At 44.6% G+C, this 15542-nt stretch overlaps 1 protein-coding gene across 2 annotated transcripts; it reads left to right on the forward strand.

Moving 5' to 3' along the window:
- Window positions 1-1365: 1365 nt before the first annotated feature.
- LOC311355614 (transferrin receptor protein 1-like) lies at window positions 1366-15216 on the forward strand (the record flags this gene model as incomplete). Of its 2 annotated transcripts, none has more annotated exons than XM_084475400.1 (19): window positions 1366-1417; window positions 4823-4881; window positions 5613-5829; window positions 6364-6559; window positions 7053-7190; window positions 7662-7746; window positions 8267-8392; window positions 9364-9459; window positions 9844-9983; window positions 10368-10537; window positions 10849-10968; window positions 11276-11361; window positions 11452-11515; window positions 11955-12022; window positions 12167-12222; window positions 12456-12546; window positions 12870-13097; window positions 14195-14344; window positions 15004-15216. In XM_084475400.1, exons 2-19 carry the CDS (start codon window positions 4849-4851, stop codon window positions 15214-15216), a joined length of 2277 nt encoding a protein of 758 aa, XP_084331526.1. In that variant the 5' UTR covers window positions 1366-1417; window positions 4823-4848. The 2 variants fall into 2 exon arrangements, with proteins under 2 accessions (XP_084331526.1, XP_084331527.1); XM_084475401.1 differs by lacking the exon at window positions 1366-1417 and adding an exon at window positions 4510-4683.
- Window positions 15217-15542: the final 326 nt, after the last annotated feature.

The raw sequence follows: 15542 nt of genomic DNA on the forward strand, positions 1-15542 counted from the left end.
GTCGCTGATAGCGTCGCACCTACCTACAGCAGCCTAAATCTCGCGATAAACTTTCTAGTCGGACACGCAACACGGAGGGCAGGTTTTATATGCCACCGTGTGGTCGATCAAACAAGTGATCTTTGCTGATGAACAACAGTAGAATGTGTATCTTAGCTTTACATTTTTAAAGCTTTTCTTGTTTATATAATCTCTCGTAATTCATTTAAATTAATTTGGCTTTATTGGCATTTGAAGACACACACACACACACACACACACACACACACACACACACACACACACACACACACACACACACACACACACACACACACACACACACACACAGTGACACTCCTATTTCAATGTGCATGTGTGAAGGCTGCATGTGAAGTTTTCTGACATGGTGACAGGTAAAGGACAGGTAAAGGATAGGACAACCTGTAAAGAACAAACCTGCTAGGTGTGCGGAAAAAAGTGCCCATATAATTTTTATTTTTATTTAATTTAATTTATATTTATAGCCATAATGTTTTACGCAGCGTTGCTATCACTGCAGAAAACATGCCATGCCCATTCCAGCCCTACAGCACCTATAACACGCATGTTGCATCAGGAAAACGCTCAGGATTATGAAGGATTTCAACCAGCCAGCCCATCAGCACCCTGCTGATACCGGAGCATCGCAGTCTAACGCCCGCAGATTGAAGGACCGTTTCCTGGAGTTTCTTTTCCATTTCCAGAAAGTCAGATGATGTGACTTTATAACCTTACCAGCCTCAATCGTTTAATAAACTTTGACCTTTGCAAATAACCGATTCTGCACATAATTTGATCATGGATGTTGTATATAATTGGATTTTGTTTATTTTTATATTATTACCATGTAATATAGTTATTGCTTTCTAGCAGACCGTCTATCTCTGTATCTATTTATATTTCTGTCCAGCATTTGGTTTTCATTATAAGCTATTATGCCCTAAATAGTTGCTGGTGTCTATCATAATAATTTCTGACGTTGTGTGGTTCTGACAATAAAAAATACCTTGCTTGAACTTTAGAAAATATTCAAATATATTAATATATCTCGCCTTTATTATGTAAATAACCCTTTTTCAATGATCCTCACTTGATTTAAATTCAGCTAAATCCAAAACATTGTAATAATTAAATAGTGTTCCTTGTGTAGCAATGAACTACTGCCATGACTAGAACGCAATGGGCCTGATATTACCGTGTTAGCTGGAGGATTCCCACCATCCCCACCTGTGTTTTACGGTAATGAATGAACAAGGGCACGGGCCGAGTGCCTACGTGCGGGGAAACATCACCACGTGGTGCGGAAGTAGCCGCGCCGTATAAGGACATCAGAGGTTGCCCGCGCGCTGCTGGGACAGTAAGGTGTTGTCCACTGTCGGCGCTGCTTTCACTAAAGGTGAGAAGACGATAATAACACTTATTATCTGCAAGTATCTCCATATATCTGAAGTATGTGAATGTTAAATAAGTACATTTGTGTGTGAGCATTGCCTCTGCCGTTTATGAATAAGTAACTATACAGTGGTCGTGGACTACGTCCATTCTGAGGATGCTGCTGCTGCTGCTTGTGTGACAGTCTGGACGTGTTCGGCGGCCATATCTTATTTTATTGTATATATGTTCAGGATCTGAGTCGTTTCTAGGGTACAATTGCATGAAACGCCGGTGAGCTGTTGTGGTTTTCTGTATGGCGCACCTAGCGAGTTGTCTTGATTAAAATAAAAATAGAGAGATGTCTGGGTTAGGCATTTGGTAGCTCACTCCAGCTAGTCTTTCCTGGAACAACAGGCCATTGACGGTAATAGGTCCTTATAAGATAACCGGAGGAGGATAGGTTGCATCATTTCCTCCCCATCTGCACGAGGTCCATGAGGACCAGCCGGGAATAAGAAGCGGCACTTTGGCAGTATTGCCAGATTGCTGACAACACTGCACTTGGGTCGAATCTAAACCCTGTTATCTGCTAATGCTCTAATGCAGTGAGGACCGAGGCTGCCTTTAATGCGTTGTCACTCCGACCCAATATTGAGGCTCCCCTCAGTCATTCAGTCAGCTTCATTCCGTCCTGCAGTTCGCAGGAAGGTAGGCCTACATGAGAGTATTGACGTAATAGCAGCTCCTGTATTAACTATTTGGTCGAACAAGTATATTGAAATTAATAAATATGTGTATGTGTGTGTGTGTGTGTGTGTGTGTGTATATGTATGTATGTATGTATGTATGTATGTATGTATGTATGTATGTATGTGTGTATTTATATTAGTTTCATACACACACACACAACCGGTAATGCCACATTCCGTACTCAACAGAAGGAAAGTGCTGTGGGTAGATTTGTTCAGGAAAGCTTTCACGGTAGTAAATGTAATTCACAACCTCTACTTCCTGTCTCGTTGAGTGTGGTAACAGCGTCCCAAGTGCAGTAATGTGTGTGGTAGGCCTACCTAGTAGGCTGGCTGACTGGAGAAAGACCTGTGATGTATATTTAAATATATTGAATTAAATGGAATGACCCAAACTTTCATATGGTCCAATCTCCATCTCATGTGGACTTGATTGTACTAAACCTCACTGTGCTTCTTTGGGAGTGATCACTGTAAGATTTTTTTTTTCCTGCTTCTGTGAATGCCTTTGAACTTCAATTTTTTTTTTCCTGCTTCTGTGAATGCCTTTGAACTTCAACTTCAACAAAAAAAAGCCATTTTCAGTGAAACTGCAAGACCCTCTTTTGCCTCATTTCACAATGAATACATTTTTAAACTAAATAATATATCAGCAGCATAACGTTATCATTCCCAACATCGTTTTTATTTAACATCCCCTAGATCTCAAACATAGTGGCGATGGTGTCTCTATATCTTGACCTTGACACACAGACTAACCTTAACCCAACGGTTTCAACCAACAAAGAAGAACAAAAACTGTGTGGACACAGTACTGCAGGTGGCCTATGACTTTATACTGTATTGATCCCTGAGGGGGCGTTCGGTTGTCGCAGTAATAGAAGTACAGTACAGTGCAGAGAAGAAACGTGATATGCATACTATTGGGGAGTAGCTGTAGAATATGAAGATAATGATAATAGGCAGTTATTTGCATGTTTACAGATGTATAAAATGGCTTTTAATAATAAGACATGCCTTGGATTTATAGATAGTTTTTCTACTTGAGGACACTTGATATAGCTATAAAAAAAACACTTCCTTGTTTGACACAAAGAAGTGGCAGGTGCTATGGCGGTTATGAGGAAATGTACAGGGAAGTGGTCGAGCTGGTTTCTCGCTCTGTATTGCGAGTGTCCATGGGCCATGTCTACCGGCATGTACAAACACTTGTACATGCCTTTATCACTAGCAAGCTTGATTACTGCAATGGTCTCCTTACAGGTCTCCCAAAAAAACCTCTAAGGCAATTACAGCTTGTTCAGAATGCTGCTGCTAGAGTTCTAACAAAGACCAAAAAATGTGAACATATTACACCAATTCTTAAATCATTACATTGGCTCCCTGTATGTCAGAGAATTGACTTTAAAATCATGTTGCTAACCTATAAATCCCTACATGGTTTAGGGACAAACTATTTAACTGATATGCTTCCACTACATAAGCTTTCTAGGCCACTAAGATCCTCTGAGACCAATCTGTTAATTATCCCCAGAGTCAACACGAAACATGGGGAAGCAGGATTTAGTTACTATGCAACAAATAGCTGGAATAAACTCCCTGAGGATTTAAGACTTGCCCCAACTCTGACAGCTTTTAAAACAAGACTGAAGACTTTTATGTTTGCTTTAGCTTTCTGCTAAATCTTAAATCTACAATGCTTCTATTTTTTATTTTATTAGTAACTTTGCCTTTATTTTCTCACTTTCTAAAATGCATTTATTTTTAACTCTGCCTTTCTAAAATGTTTTTTTTAAACTTTGCCTTTATTTTCTATCTATTTTACTTTTTACTTATCTATTATTTTCTTTTATTGTATGGCAATGTTTATATGTGAAGCACTTTGAGTCTGCCTTGTGTATGAAAAGTGCTTTATAAATAAAGTTGCCTTGCCTTGCCATGGGTCTGGTCTGTTATGAAAGTAAACAGGATTAACACAAGCCCATCTCTTTCATAACTAAAAACCCAATGGGTATATCTCTGTCTTCTGTCCTCACTCAAAACACCAATGGGTTGCTCTATCTGGCTTAAAGCGGGTTTGTTATGGGGCACTTCATTGAGATGACCTTTAAGTCGGTATAATCAGGAGCCTGAGGCTTGTCTGTCATCACGGTTATAAGGTGTTTTTTTTTTTGTCAGTCTGGCGTGGAGGAAGTACCTGCTTCTCGTAAATGTCTAGAGGTGTGTGGGATTCTTTTAGCTTCTTAGGCTTACATGTGGCTGATGCATTCTTGCGCAAATGTTTAATTACATTTTTACAGATTAGGCATTCATTTGGTTTGTTTGTTCTTTCTTTTTTTCTTCTCTTCTTATTCTTTCTTATTCTTGTAAATAAACACGTATATTAGTTCTCACGAGGCGTTGTAAGAACTAATGTTGAGGAGGTTAATAATATCAGATTTTACGTTGGCTCTTTGGTCTGATGGAGGGGAAGATTTGTAACTGGAACATTTGACCTCGAGGCCCCAAAAGAGGCCCTTCAGTGAATCAAACTGACAGTGTGAGTCATGCGCACTGCCCTGATTCACAAGAAGTTGTATTTATGTCTACCAAACATTTTCCATGCTCCATCCGTCCATTGCCCCTCATATTTGTGTTTTCATCTCTTCTCTTATGTTGACCACATCTCTACATTCCAGCTTGAGGATTAACCACAGTGTCAACAATGGAGCGAGTCAGAACGGCGTTCAACAACATGGTGAGTTGGTGGTTATTTGTAACTTTTATGTATTTTGTATGTTTTTTTTTGTATTTCACAGTAACATTTTATAGGTAATCTCTTAGTTTTCAAGGTCTTTGAGTGACTAGAGATAGCTTGGCTGTGAGAATTGGAGCCGTTTTCTGCTGGACCCTATAGCAAAGTAAGATATAGATAAAGGGATTTGTTAATCTTTTGGTATCTCCAACATCTCAACTGACCTGCCTATAATAACTGAAGCCTCAAGGAAAAAATGATGGCAAAATGCGACTATCTATCCTTATTTCAGTCATATGCTCTGTATTTGCAGATCTACTTCTAAATATTCTAAAATTTGATACTGGTTCTCTTTGTACATCGATTTTACTCTTCCTAATGTATATTTTTGTTTCCCTTTTGATATATTTCACCTGTCTCTTTCTCTTGTTCTGTCTCTCCCTCTGGACTGTCTGTTGTTTTCTTATCCTCTTCATCACTCTCTCTCTACCTCCATCCCTCCCTGCCTCCCTCCCTCTACCACTATTTGCCTCCCTCTACCACCACCTCTCTCCCTCCATCTCTCCTGCCTCCCTCTACTCCATCTCTTTCCCTCCCTCCCTCTACTTTCCTCTACCTCCATCTCTCCTGCCTCCCTCTACTCCATCTCTTTCCCTCCCTCCCTCTACTTTCCTCTCTCTCTCTCTCTCTCTCTCGCTCTCTCGCTCTCGCTCTCTCTCTCTCCCCCCCTCCAGTTCCGCAGCGATCGCTACAGCCGGTTCTCCCTGCAGCCGGGGCGGGACAGGGTTCAGCACGTGGAGGTGAAGCTGTCGGAGGACACCCTGGACGACACGGCGGAGGTCAACGGGCAGCCGGCCGGGGGCTACCCCTCTTACCAGCCCCAGCCGGACTCGCACCGCCGGCGTAAGATCTGCTACATGGCCCTCGGCGCCCTGCTCATCTTCCTCATCGGTGAGCTTGCACCCTCGTCCTCCTCATCCTCACCTGCGTCCCACATTTACATACAAGAAAAGTGCTCGTTAAAAACGACTCGGTGCAGTCACTATAGGGATCAGAAAGACAGGGTTAGTACTGTAGTCGGGCATCTCAATAAAGTTGGATCTCTATTCATTCCTTGAGTCAAATTGTCAGCAAACAAGGTAGACAAAAGTGCACAAGACCTCTTGTGACATGTCCTATCAATAGGAAAAGACATCAATAGAGAAGGACAGTGTGCCATGTTATGGCCACTTTTATCCAAAATGTTCATAGATAATAAAACAACTCAATAATTGAGTTTAAGTTTTGTTAGCAAGGGTAGCCGCAGTGGGACTCAAACCCTAAACCGTGGCAGTGCTAATGCCATGTCTCACCTGTTGGTCTATATACTGTGAAAGAGGCACATGTACACATATGCAAAGGCACCTACACCTCTGGAAACCCTGCAAAGTAGAATTTCCTTGTGTTCATAAATCGACCCTCTGCCCGTGGCCTTATCCCTGCCAGGCCTCCTGATTGGATACATGAGCTACAGTAAGCCTCAGCAGCAGCCAATCAGCTGTCCCACAGATGGGGCCGTTCAGTCGTTGGTGGAAACTCTGGACGTGCCTGCAGAAGCCCCGGAACCTTCCCTGGATTGGAGTGACATCACACGCATGTTGTCTGAGAGGCTGAGCGCCCAGATGCTGACTAAGGCCCTGAGGTACTGGCTCTGTATCATCTATTGATCCATTCTCCCTGGGAACAACCATAAAGGGTAATGGCATTTTATAGGTTGTATTAATCAGCAACCGCAGGTACTTTTGAAAAGCAAATGCAAAATGATACAGTTGCTGAAGGGGTTATTCAACAGAAACCCTATGACTTACTGATGTTTTACGAAGCACACTGTGTTGTAACTTGGTTGGTGGATAATCGATCTCCTCTGTGATCACTTGTTAACCGATGAATTCAAACGTCAGGCTAAGGGATAAATGGATTAATGATAACCTAGAACTAACGCCTAGCCTCATACAGGAATCTGTCTTGTGTACAGTTGCCTACCTGTGTTTGAGCCTCAATGTCACCCAGTCTACCTACAGGCATTGGTCCACAAGATGCTTAACCCCTACATACTGCTGGATGACAATGTCATTCCCAAGTACTGTAAATGCTAAATCTCCATTTGACATTCCCCCCCCCCCACCTGTCTGCAGTGAAATAGATGAGGAGTCCCGTTCTGCAGGGAGCAAAGAGGACCAGAAACTGGTGAACCGCATCCTCCGGCAGTTCAAACAGCAGGAGATGTCGCCATGGACAGGCATCAACAACGTCCAGCTGCAGATCCAAAACGGGTAAATATTTCCTAACCCAGATAAGATACATTTCAGCCGAGGGAATGCTAACCCTGATTCAATAAATGCTTTAAGAGGCTGATGCTAACCCTGTTTGTATAATTGTGCAGATAAGATTGGCTCTGAGTGTTGCATAGTGGACAAGCGCATTGCATTCTCAAATCTGGCCATATACAACGTTTATTTTCTTAATTTGCTTGGGGAGTTGATCCCGAGGTTTTGATCCCGAGTTTCCGGTTGTTTTGTATGAAGCTTTTGTCCCCCCACTGTGATCAACTCTGCCTCCTTTAAAAATATTTGGTACTAAGCTTCGTAATGGGAACATACTTTAGCCACAATAAAACACTCTTCCTTGCAATAACTTCTTGCTATGACAAACCTTTGAGTACCTGCACCAGCCCACATACCAGTGCAAAACGTGTTGGTTTGGTGAGTGAACCACAAAACCAACGTTGACCTTCTGCTTCACAGCAACCAGTCCAACACAGTCCGGTTTGGCAAGGAAGTGTTCCAGCCTAAAGGGTACCTGGCCTACAGCGCCCAGGGACACGTCCAGGTGAGATCACCGGACACACACCAAAACCTGAATGTTTTCTATATCTTTATGTGTCATGTGAGATGGTTATTTAGTACGGGACATCTGGACCTGAGAGTCAGTAAGACACAAACGTGTGGGAGTGACTTGGATGTCTTGTTTCTGAATGTACAGATTCTGGGGCAGACAACGTTGAGCGTCACAATAAGACATTAGTGTATTATTGGTTTAAAAATAATTTGCCATTCTCTCATGTATGGATAGTCTAGATTCAACTTTGTATTTATTCCTAATAATGAGAAATTAAAAAAAGTCGTGATTTCTATACGGTGAGCAATCGTGTTTGTATGTGGTGCATTTTCTATTGAAGGCATTTTCAAGTATTTAGAGTGATTGGAAATCTGTTGTTTTTATCTAAATTAATTCCAGAACAAATGGTTCAACTACCTGATATATCTACCTTTATATTAACTTATATCTGACAATATTTGAATGAAATATACTAAAATCTCCTTTTCATTCTGTGTGTGTGTGTGTGCAGGGTAAAGTGGTGTACGGTAACTACGGCGGTCCAGAAGACCTCCGCCAGCTGGAGCATAACCACATTGAGGTGAAAGGCAGTGTGATGCTGCTCCGCGCCTCCCCACAGATCAGCTTCGCCCAGCAGGTTGGTGTTGTGGCAATTTCCTTTAACAGATACTGCGTCTAGGACAGATGAGATTTCTAAATGCAAAGAAGCACACAATACTTGGCAGACAAGTATCCTAGGTTTAATGCATGCGTTACATTAGATTCCTCTCTAGCAGAGTGAGTCCAGAATACAGTTTGACAGAGTTATTTATACCGTTTCAGATCCTTCCCACATTGCAGATGTCAATAATCAAATCAAGTAATGTTTACTCAAGACACAGAGTTGCCTGTGTTCTTATCAAGGAGAAGAGTGCCTAAGAGGAAGTCTTCTCCTTTGTGACCGGTTTGCCAAGTACCAAGGTTATATTAATTAAGTTAGGCCGGCTTCCCATAGAGGGTTTACATTTATATTATTATTAATATTTAGTTTTACCAGGGTATTCACATTAAGACAGTAGTCTCTCTTACAAATGAGCCCTGGCCAAGCACCTAGCTAAAAGACATAAAAACAGAGAAACAGATTTAGATGCCACTGAGGAAGGTGGGACAGCTGACCACAGCATAAGGGTATTGATTCTGAGGAGGAAGGTGGGACAGCTGACCAGAGCACATGGGTTAACATTTTGACGACATCGCTCCCTGGTGAGGTGGCTAAACAAGGCCTAAGTTATAAAATGAACAACATGTAGATTTTTCCATCACACGTGTCAAGGCATTTAGCATGAATGTTAGCACCAGCCTATTTATTATTTTTTATTTAGTAACTTCTTAATGAAAATAGACTCAAAACAATATCAAATTGTAATTTTACACATTCTGTATTTTGAGGTGTAAATAATGAAAGTGATTTCCTTCTGCATTGGATACAACATATTCATGTGTGTGTGTGTGTGTGTGTGTGTGTGTGTGTGTGTGTGTGTGTGTGTGTGTGTGTGTGTGTGTGTGTGTGTGTGTGTGTGTGTGTGTGTGTGTGTGTGTGTGTGTGTGTGTGTGTGTGTGCGCTTTCAGGTGGCTAACGCTGCTAGCGAGGGAGCTGCTGCGGTTCTGGTGTACCCAGACCCCCAGGACTACAAGTACAACAATGACACGGAGCTCTTTGGACATGTGAGTAGCAACCCTCTCTTCTCCATGTGTGCTGGTCTGGGCATGACTCCTGTATGTGTGAAATGTACACCTTTTAAAGTTAAAATGCATGACACAGCTCAATGCAGGGAGTTTTTTGGTAGAAAAGTACCTTTGTATTATTTATATATTAAAAAAAACGGTATTTAATAAAGTGAGGATGCTGACGAATGTTGATATAAATGCTTTATTTTATTTATTAAAAAAAACTTAATTTCGACATTTTGCATTTTATTTATTGTCACATTCCTTCAAATCATCTTTGTCTAAAGGCCTTTTTTTAATCTCCTATGAAAGAGGAGTGGTGCCCAGATGTTTATTGACTCACAGGCAGCTCAATGGTCATGTTTGGTTTGCCCCCCCCAGGTCCACCTGGGCTCTGGAGACCCCTACACCCCTGGCTTCCCCTCCTTCAAGCACACCAGCTTCCTCCCCACCAGGTCCTCGGGGCTGCCCTCCATCCCTGCCCAGACCCTCACTGCCAGCATGGCCGCCGCTATTCTACGGTAGCGCAACCTTTCCCTTCATTTGTGTACAAAGTTGCAGTTGATGACAAACATTGAGAACGTGATACTTTATGATTGTATTCACATCATATCCCTATATTGATACGATATATTTATTTGAACAAGAAAAGTATCTTGGCGAGGCTCTTTCAACTCTCTGCCAAAAGTTACTCGGTTCTACCTAGAATATTCTATTCTAGTATTATTATTATTATTCTACTATCCTGCCTATTAATCGAACAAAACTAAAATTAGAGAAGAGAAAATCAGTAACACGTGATGAAGACAAACTGTATGTTGGGTCCTAACGGTCTTTAATGACATTCCACCCTCTTGTTGGATTTCCAACCCTTATCTGCTGTCCCTGTTTCTCTCCTGATCCAGGGACATCGGCGGGGACGAGGTGGCGTCTAACAGCAGCTTCAAAGGAGACCTGAGCGGCGTCATTTACAGGATGGGAGGCAAGGTCAACGCCGAAGTGGAAGTCAACAACATCCTGGTCGACCGGGAGCTCCACAACGTGTTTGGAGTCATCAAGGGCTACGTCGACCCCGGTAGGGCCAAAGCGGGTCATTTTGTGGACTAGTTAATGTTTATGTCCCCGAAATAATGTCCCACATCCTCACCATCCAGGGCAGTAATTGGTCAGTGTGTCGGAGCAGCACTAGACTCGAAACAGTACCGCTTGTGTTTTACCGCAACTATTTCTAAACAGTGTTTGTAAAGACATAACTGATGCACAGCAGTATTCGTCAGCAACGTCATATACAAACACTGTGGTTCAAAAGTCTCAAATTCACAGCAGCAGCAGCTAGGATAGCTTGTATGGGTGAGTGTGTTGTGTCTCATTGTGTTGTGCGTGCAGACCGCTACGTGATCATCGGTGCCCAGAGAGACTCGTGGGGTCGCGGCTACGCCCGGTCCACCGTGGGCACGGCCATCCTCATGGAGCTGGCCAGGGCCGTCTATGAAATGGTGGAGAAAGGTGAGGCCATCACCACACCAGCAGTCTGGGTCCAGTGGTGGAGGAATCACGAGGTTCCTCCACCAGTCAAAGTTACATGTTGTGTTTCGACTCGGTGTGAATAGGTTCGCTATTCGGTTCCCTTATCGGTCGTTAAGATGATTAGCTAATTAAGGTGGTTGACTCAAAAAAACAACTTGTTTTAGTAAATGTTCTGTATTGATCTGCGATTTCCACCAATCCAATATCAGCCTCTATTTCCCTTGTGATGTGAATACCATAGAAATATTTCTTTAAACGTAATACAACTTGTATTCATTCTGTTCAGATGAGTTCCGACCCAGGAGGTCCATTGTGTTTGCCAGCTGGAGTGCAGGGGAGTATGGAAACGTTGGCGCCACCGAGTGGCTGGAGGTACAGACTTTAGGCTGCCCCGTCTCGAAGTAGTAATGCTGCTGAGCACGCCTTCTCGTCGTCTAAACACGATGCGCCCTCCCTCCACAGGGGTACCTCTCCTCCCTGGACCACAAGGCCTCCACCTACATTAGCCTGGACGGGGTGGTCATGGGTGAGTACTAGGGATCGACCGATATGGATTTTTTAGGGCCGATACTGATCAGCCTTAGCCGATGACCGATATACGCCAATACCGATTTTTCTTGAGCCGATATTTGGAGCCGATACTGCTTTTGCTCCCTCAATTGACATCATAAAAGTGACACGATGATGATTACAAATGTTACAAGTCTCAATTTAAAAAAAGGAACATTTATTGAACTGTCTGTAAATCATGCCGGGAAATAATATATTTTAAAAAATATAAATCGTGATATGACCGATATATCGGTCGATCGATCGATTAAAAAATATAAATCGTGATATGACCGATATATCGGTCGATCAGTCGAGTGAGTACGGAGCACACGCGCGTTCCTCCTCCCTCGCGTCTCCGCCCGGCGTGTCTGATGACATCCTCACGCGTCGTTTCGTCTCCCCTCTCCCTCCAGGCAAGGGCAGTTTCATGGCCTCGGCCAGCCCCCTGCTGCACGGCCTCATCGAGAAGACCATCAAGGATGTGAGCAAAAGTAGTGCATTCGATAATCAAACCAATCCAGAAGATGGATTCACTGTTGAACGATGAAGCAGTGAATCAGAATGAATGGTTTGTGGGGATTTGGATGCAGCTGGTGGGGGTTTCTGACCCTGTTTGTGTTCCCAGGTGAAGAGTCCAACTGAGCCCGGTACCGTGTACGATACGCTGAAAGGGAAAGCCTGGTAAGACAAAATAGGGTTGTATTCTCATATTCTCAAGTCACTATTCAGTGAAATACGAACTAGAGTGTTGTTAAAAATGGTGCAAAGGGACATGAATAATACGTAATTTTTGATACATCGTCTGCTCAATGAATGGTAATAGTAAATGGGAGGATGATGTCATTCAAAGTGGCCGCTCAGCCTTGCTGGATTTTGCATGTTTAGCTGTGTCTCGTGTCTTGTCCTCCTCCCAGGCTGAGACCCATGGCTCTAGAGGACCCGGCCTATCCCTTCCTCGCCTCTTCTGGCATCCCCTCCATGTCCTTCCACATCATCACCAAGGGTGTAAGGCTTTTGTTTTTTTGGATTTCATTTTCAATTCCCTCAGGGGTCACAATCACATACTACAACTGACGTATTCTCACCGTAAACCCCTCCCACTCACTGTTCACTCACACTGACACTGATGAGCTAGTTCACGTCACACAGTTGCACAGCCGCTTAGAGTGGACAGAACACTCTCTTTTGTTTGTTTTCTAATTCTAAAACTTTCTTCTAAACTTGCCTACCAACTCGGAGGGGCTGAATCTTGTTTGACATTTCATAATTAGATTGATTAAATTAATTTACTTTCAATGTAATGAGCAATGTCCACATGGCGTGCACAGGTGGAGGCGTACAGCTACTACGGCACCGGTCTGGATAACAAGAACCACCTGGACTACAACACGGGCCATAAGACCCCCGAGACCGCCATTGCCGCGGCGACGCTGGCCGGACGGATAGTCCTGCGGCTCGTCCACGACCACAAGCTGCCCCTGGAACCCAGGCGCAACCTCGAGGCCATCAGCAAGCCAGTGAGCCAGCTGGTCCGCCGCATCGCCATGCTCACCAAGGTAACGCACGCGGCCACAGGCTCCACCTCGCGCGGACACAGGCTCCGTACGCAGGCGGACACAAGCTCCACACGCATATAGACACAGACACAGGCTCCACACGCATATAGACACAGACACAGGCTCCACACGCATGTAGACACAGACACAGGCTCCACACGCATGTAGACACAGACACAGGCTCCGTACGCATGTAGACACAGACACAGGCTCCACACGCATGTAGACACAGACACAGGCTCCACACGCATATAGACACAGACACAGGCTCCGTACGCATATAGACACAGACACAGGCTCCACACGCATGTAGACACAGACACAGGCTCCACACGCATGTAGACACAGACACAGGCTCCACACGCATGTAGACACAGACACAGGCTCCACACGCATGTAGACACAGACACAGGCTCCACACGCATACGGACACAGGTTCCACACGCATATAGACACAGACACAGGCTCCACACGCATGTAGACACAGACACAGGCTCCACACGCATGTAGACACAGACACAGGCTCCACACGCATACGGACACAGGTTCCACACGCATATAGACACAGACACAGGCTCCACACGCATGTAGACACAGACACAGGCTCCACACGCATACGGACACAGACACAGGGTCCACACGCATATAGACACAGACACAGGCTCCACACGCATACGGACACAGACACAGGCTCCACACGCATACGGACACAGGTTCCACACGTACACGGACACAGGGTCCACTGGGGTAGGTCAGTGTATCTGTCAGTGGATCTGTCCAGCACACATCGGGGTTGGATGCTCCCGGATGTGATGCTGCGAGGGGGTGATTTTTTACAAGGTGTTGTGGTGATGAATCATCTGTAGAATTACGATCAGTGGGTGGTTGCACCCTGCCGTCCTCTATCTGTGTTCTCTGTTTTCTTCAAAGTTTTCACACGTGTGTGTGTGTGTGTGTGTGTGTGTGTGTGTGTGTGTGTGTGTGTGTGTGTGTGTGTGTGTGTGTGTGTGTGTGTGTGTGTGTGTGTGTGTGTGTGTGTGTGTGTGTGTGTGTGTGTGTGTGTGTGTGTGTGTGTGGGGGGGGGGGGGGGGGGGCAGGACCGCTCGCTGAGCAACGTCAGTTACTCCTGGATCGCCAGCGCAAGCGGCTCCTACAGCAGAGCCATCACCAACCTCAACACAGCCTTCCGCGACACGGATATTAAGGACGCCGAGTCATGCCGCATCATCAACGAGCGCATCATGGTGGTGAGTAAACCAGAGGACCCCTGTTTAACAAGGAGGGTCCTGTTCCATCGGAGGCCTGGTTCCGTGTTATTCTCCAGCCTTTGGAATTACCCACTATTGTTACACTTTGGTTTTTACAAACAAAGTTGCAAATTCTGTTGCAGTGACAGTCTTAAAGCTTTTAGAAAAACACATAAGGTTTCATAGGAGCACGGGTGAGCGACGTTCTCCAAACCAATCATACTCGCTCGGGCTAGGAAACGCAGCCAATGGAAAACAACCAGGTTAAAGCTATTTCAGTTTTTTTTTTTATGACTTTATATTTTAGTCAAAACGTGACAAAGAAATGTTGACAGAAACCCAAACCATTTTCAACAGAAGAAACTTGACATTTCATTTTATTTATTTAAAGGACAGTGCACATTAATCAACATTTCTGTAAATGTGCCAGTGTTAGCCAGCAGGCTAACTTGATGTTAAGCTAGGCACAGGATGGCTAAAAAGTAAAAACATATTAAAGAATACACACAGCAACAGATAACAGTATAACATGAAGCCAATATGTTAAGTTATATGTTAAGTGGGGAATGATCATAGCATTCATATTGCGCATCAGCACATCAGGGGCTGAACTTCCTTATTTGATGAAAACCCCCTCCTCTGCGTTTTGCTCCACCCAGGCGGAGCACTGCCTCCTGTCCCCCTACGTCAAGCCTGAAGACACTCCCTTCCGCCACCTGCTGTCCGGGCGTGGCCCCCACACTCTGGCCTCCCTGCTGGAGACCAGCGACATGGAGCACTTCCAGGTCCAGCTGGCCTTGGCCACCTGGACCATACAGAGCTGTGCTGACAGCATGGCCGGGCAGATCTGGGATGTGGACAACGAGATCTGATGAGGGAGGGAGGGAGAGAGGATGGGTGGTGGGGAGGGAGGGAGGGAGGGAGGGTGGGTGGGGAGGAGGGAGGGAGGGTGGGTGGTGGGGAGGAGGGAGGGAGGGAGGGTGGGTGGTAGGTAATTAGGTGTGTGTGTGTGTGTGTGTGTGTGTGTGTGTGACAACAGCACCACCTCTGATGAAACGTGCATTACCGCAATTAAGGTCAAATGGATGCAAGGTCACTAGCTATGCAAACTGCAAAGAGTGACATCACCTCATTTGATCCAATCAGAAAGACCAACTTATGTATGCTGTCGTCCTTGTGAATGGTTGCTCTTAAGTGT

The sequence above is a fragment of the Micromesistius poutassou genome (genome assembly GCF_964030765.1).
Source record: "Micromesistius poutassou genome assembly, chromosome: 11".
Classification (NCBI taxonomy): domain Eukaryota; kingdom Metazoa; phylum Chordata; class Actinopteri; order Gadiformes; family Gadidae; genus Micromesistius; species Micromesistius poutassou.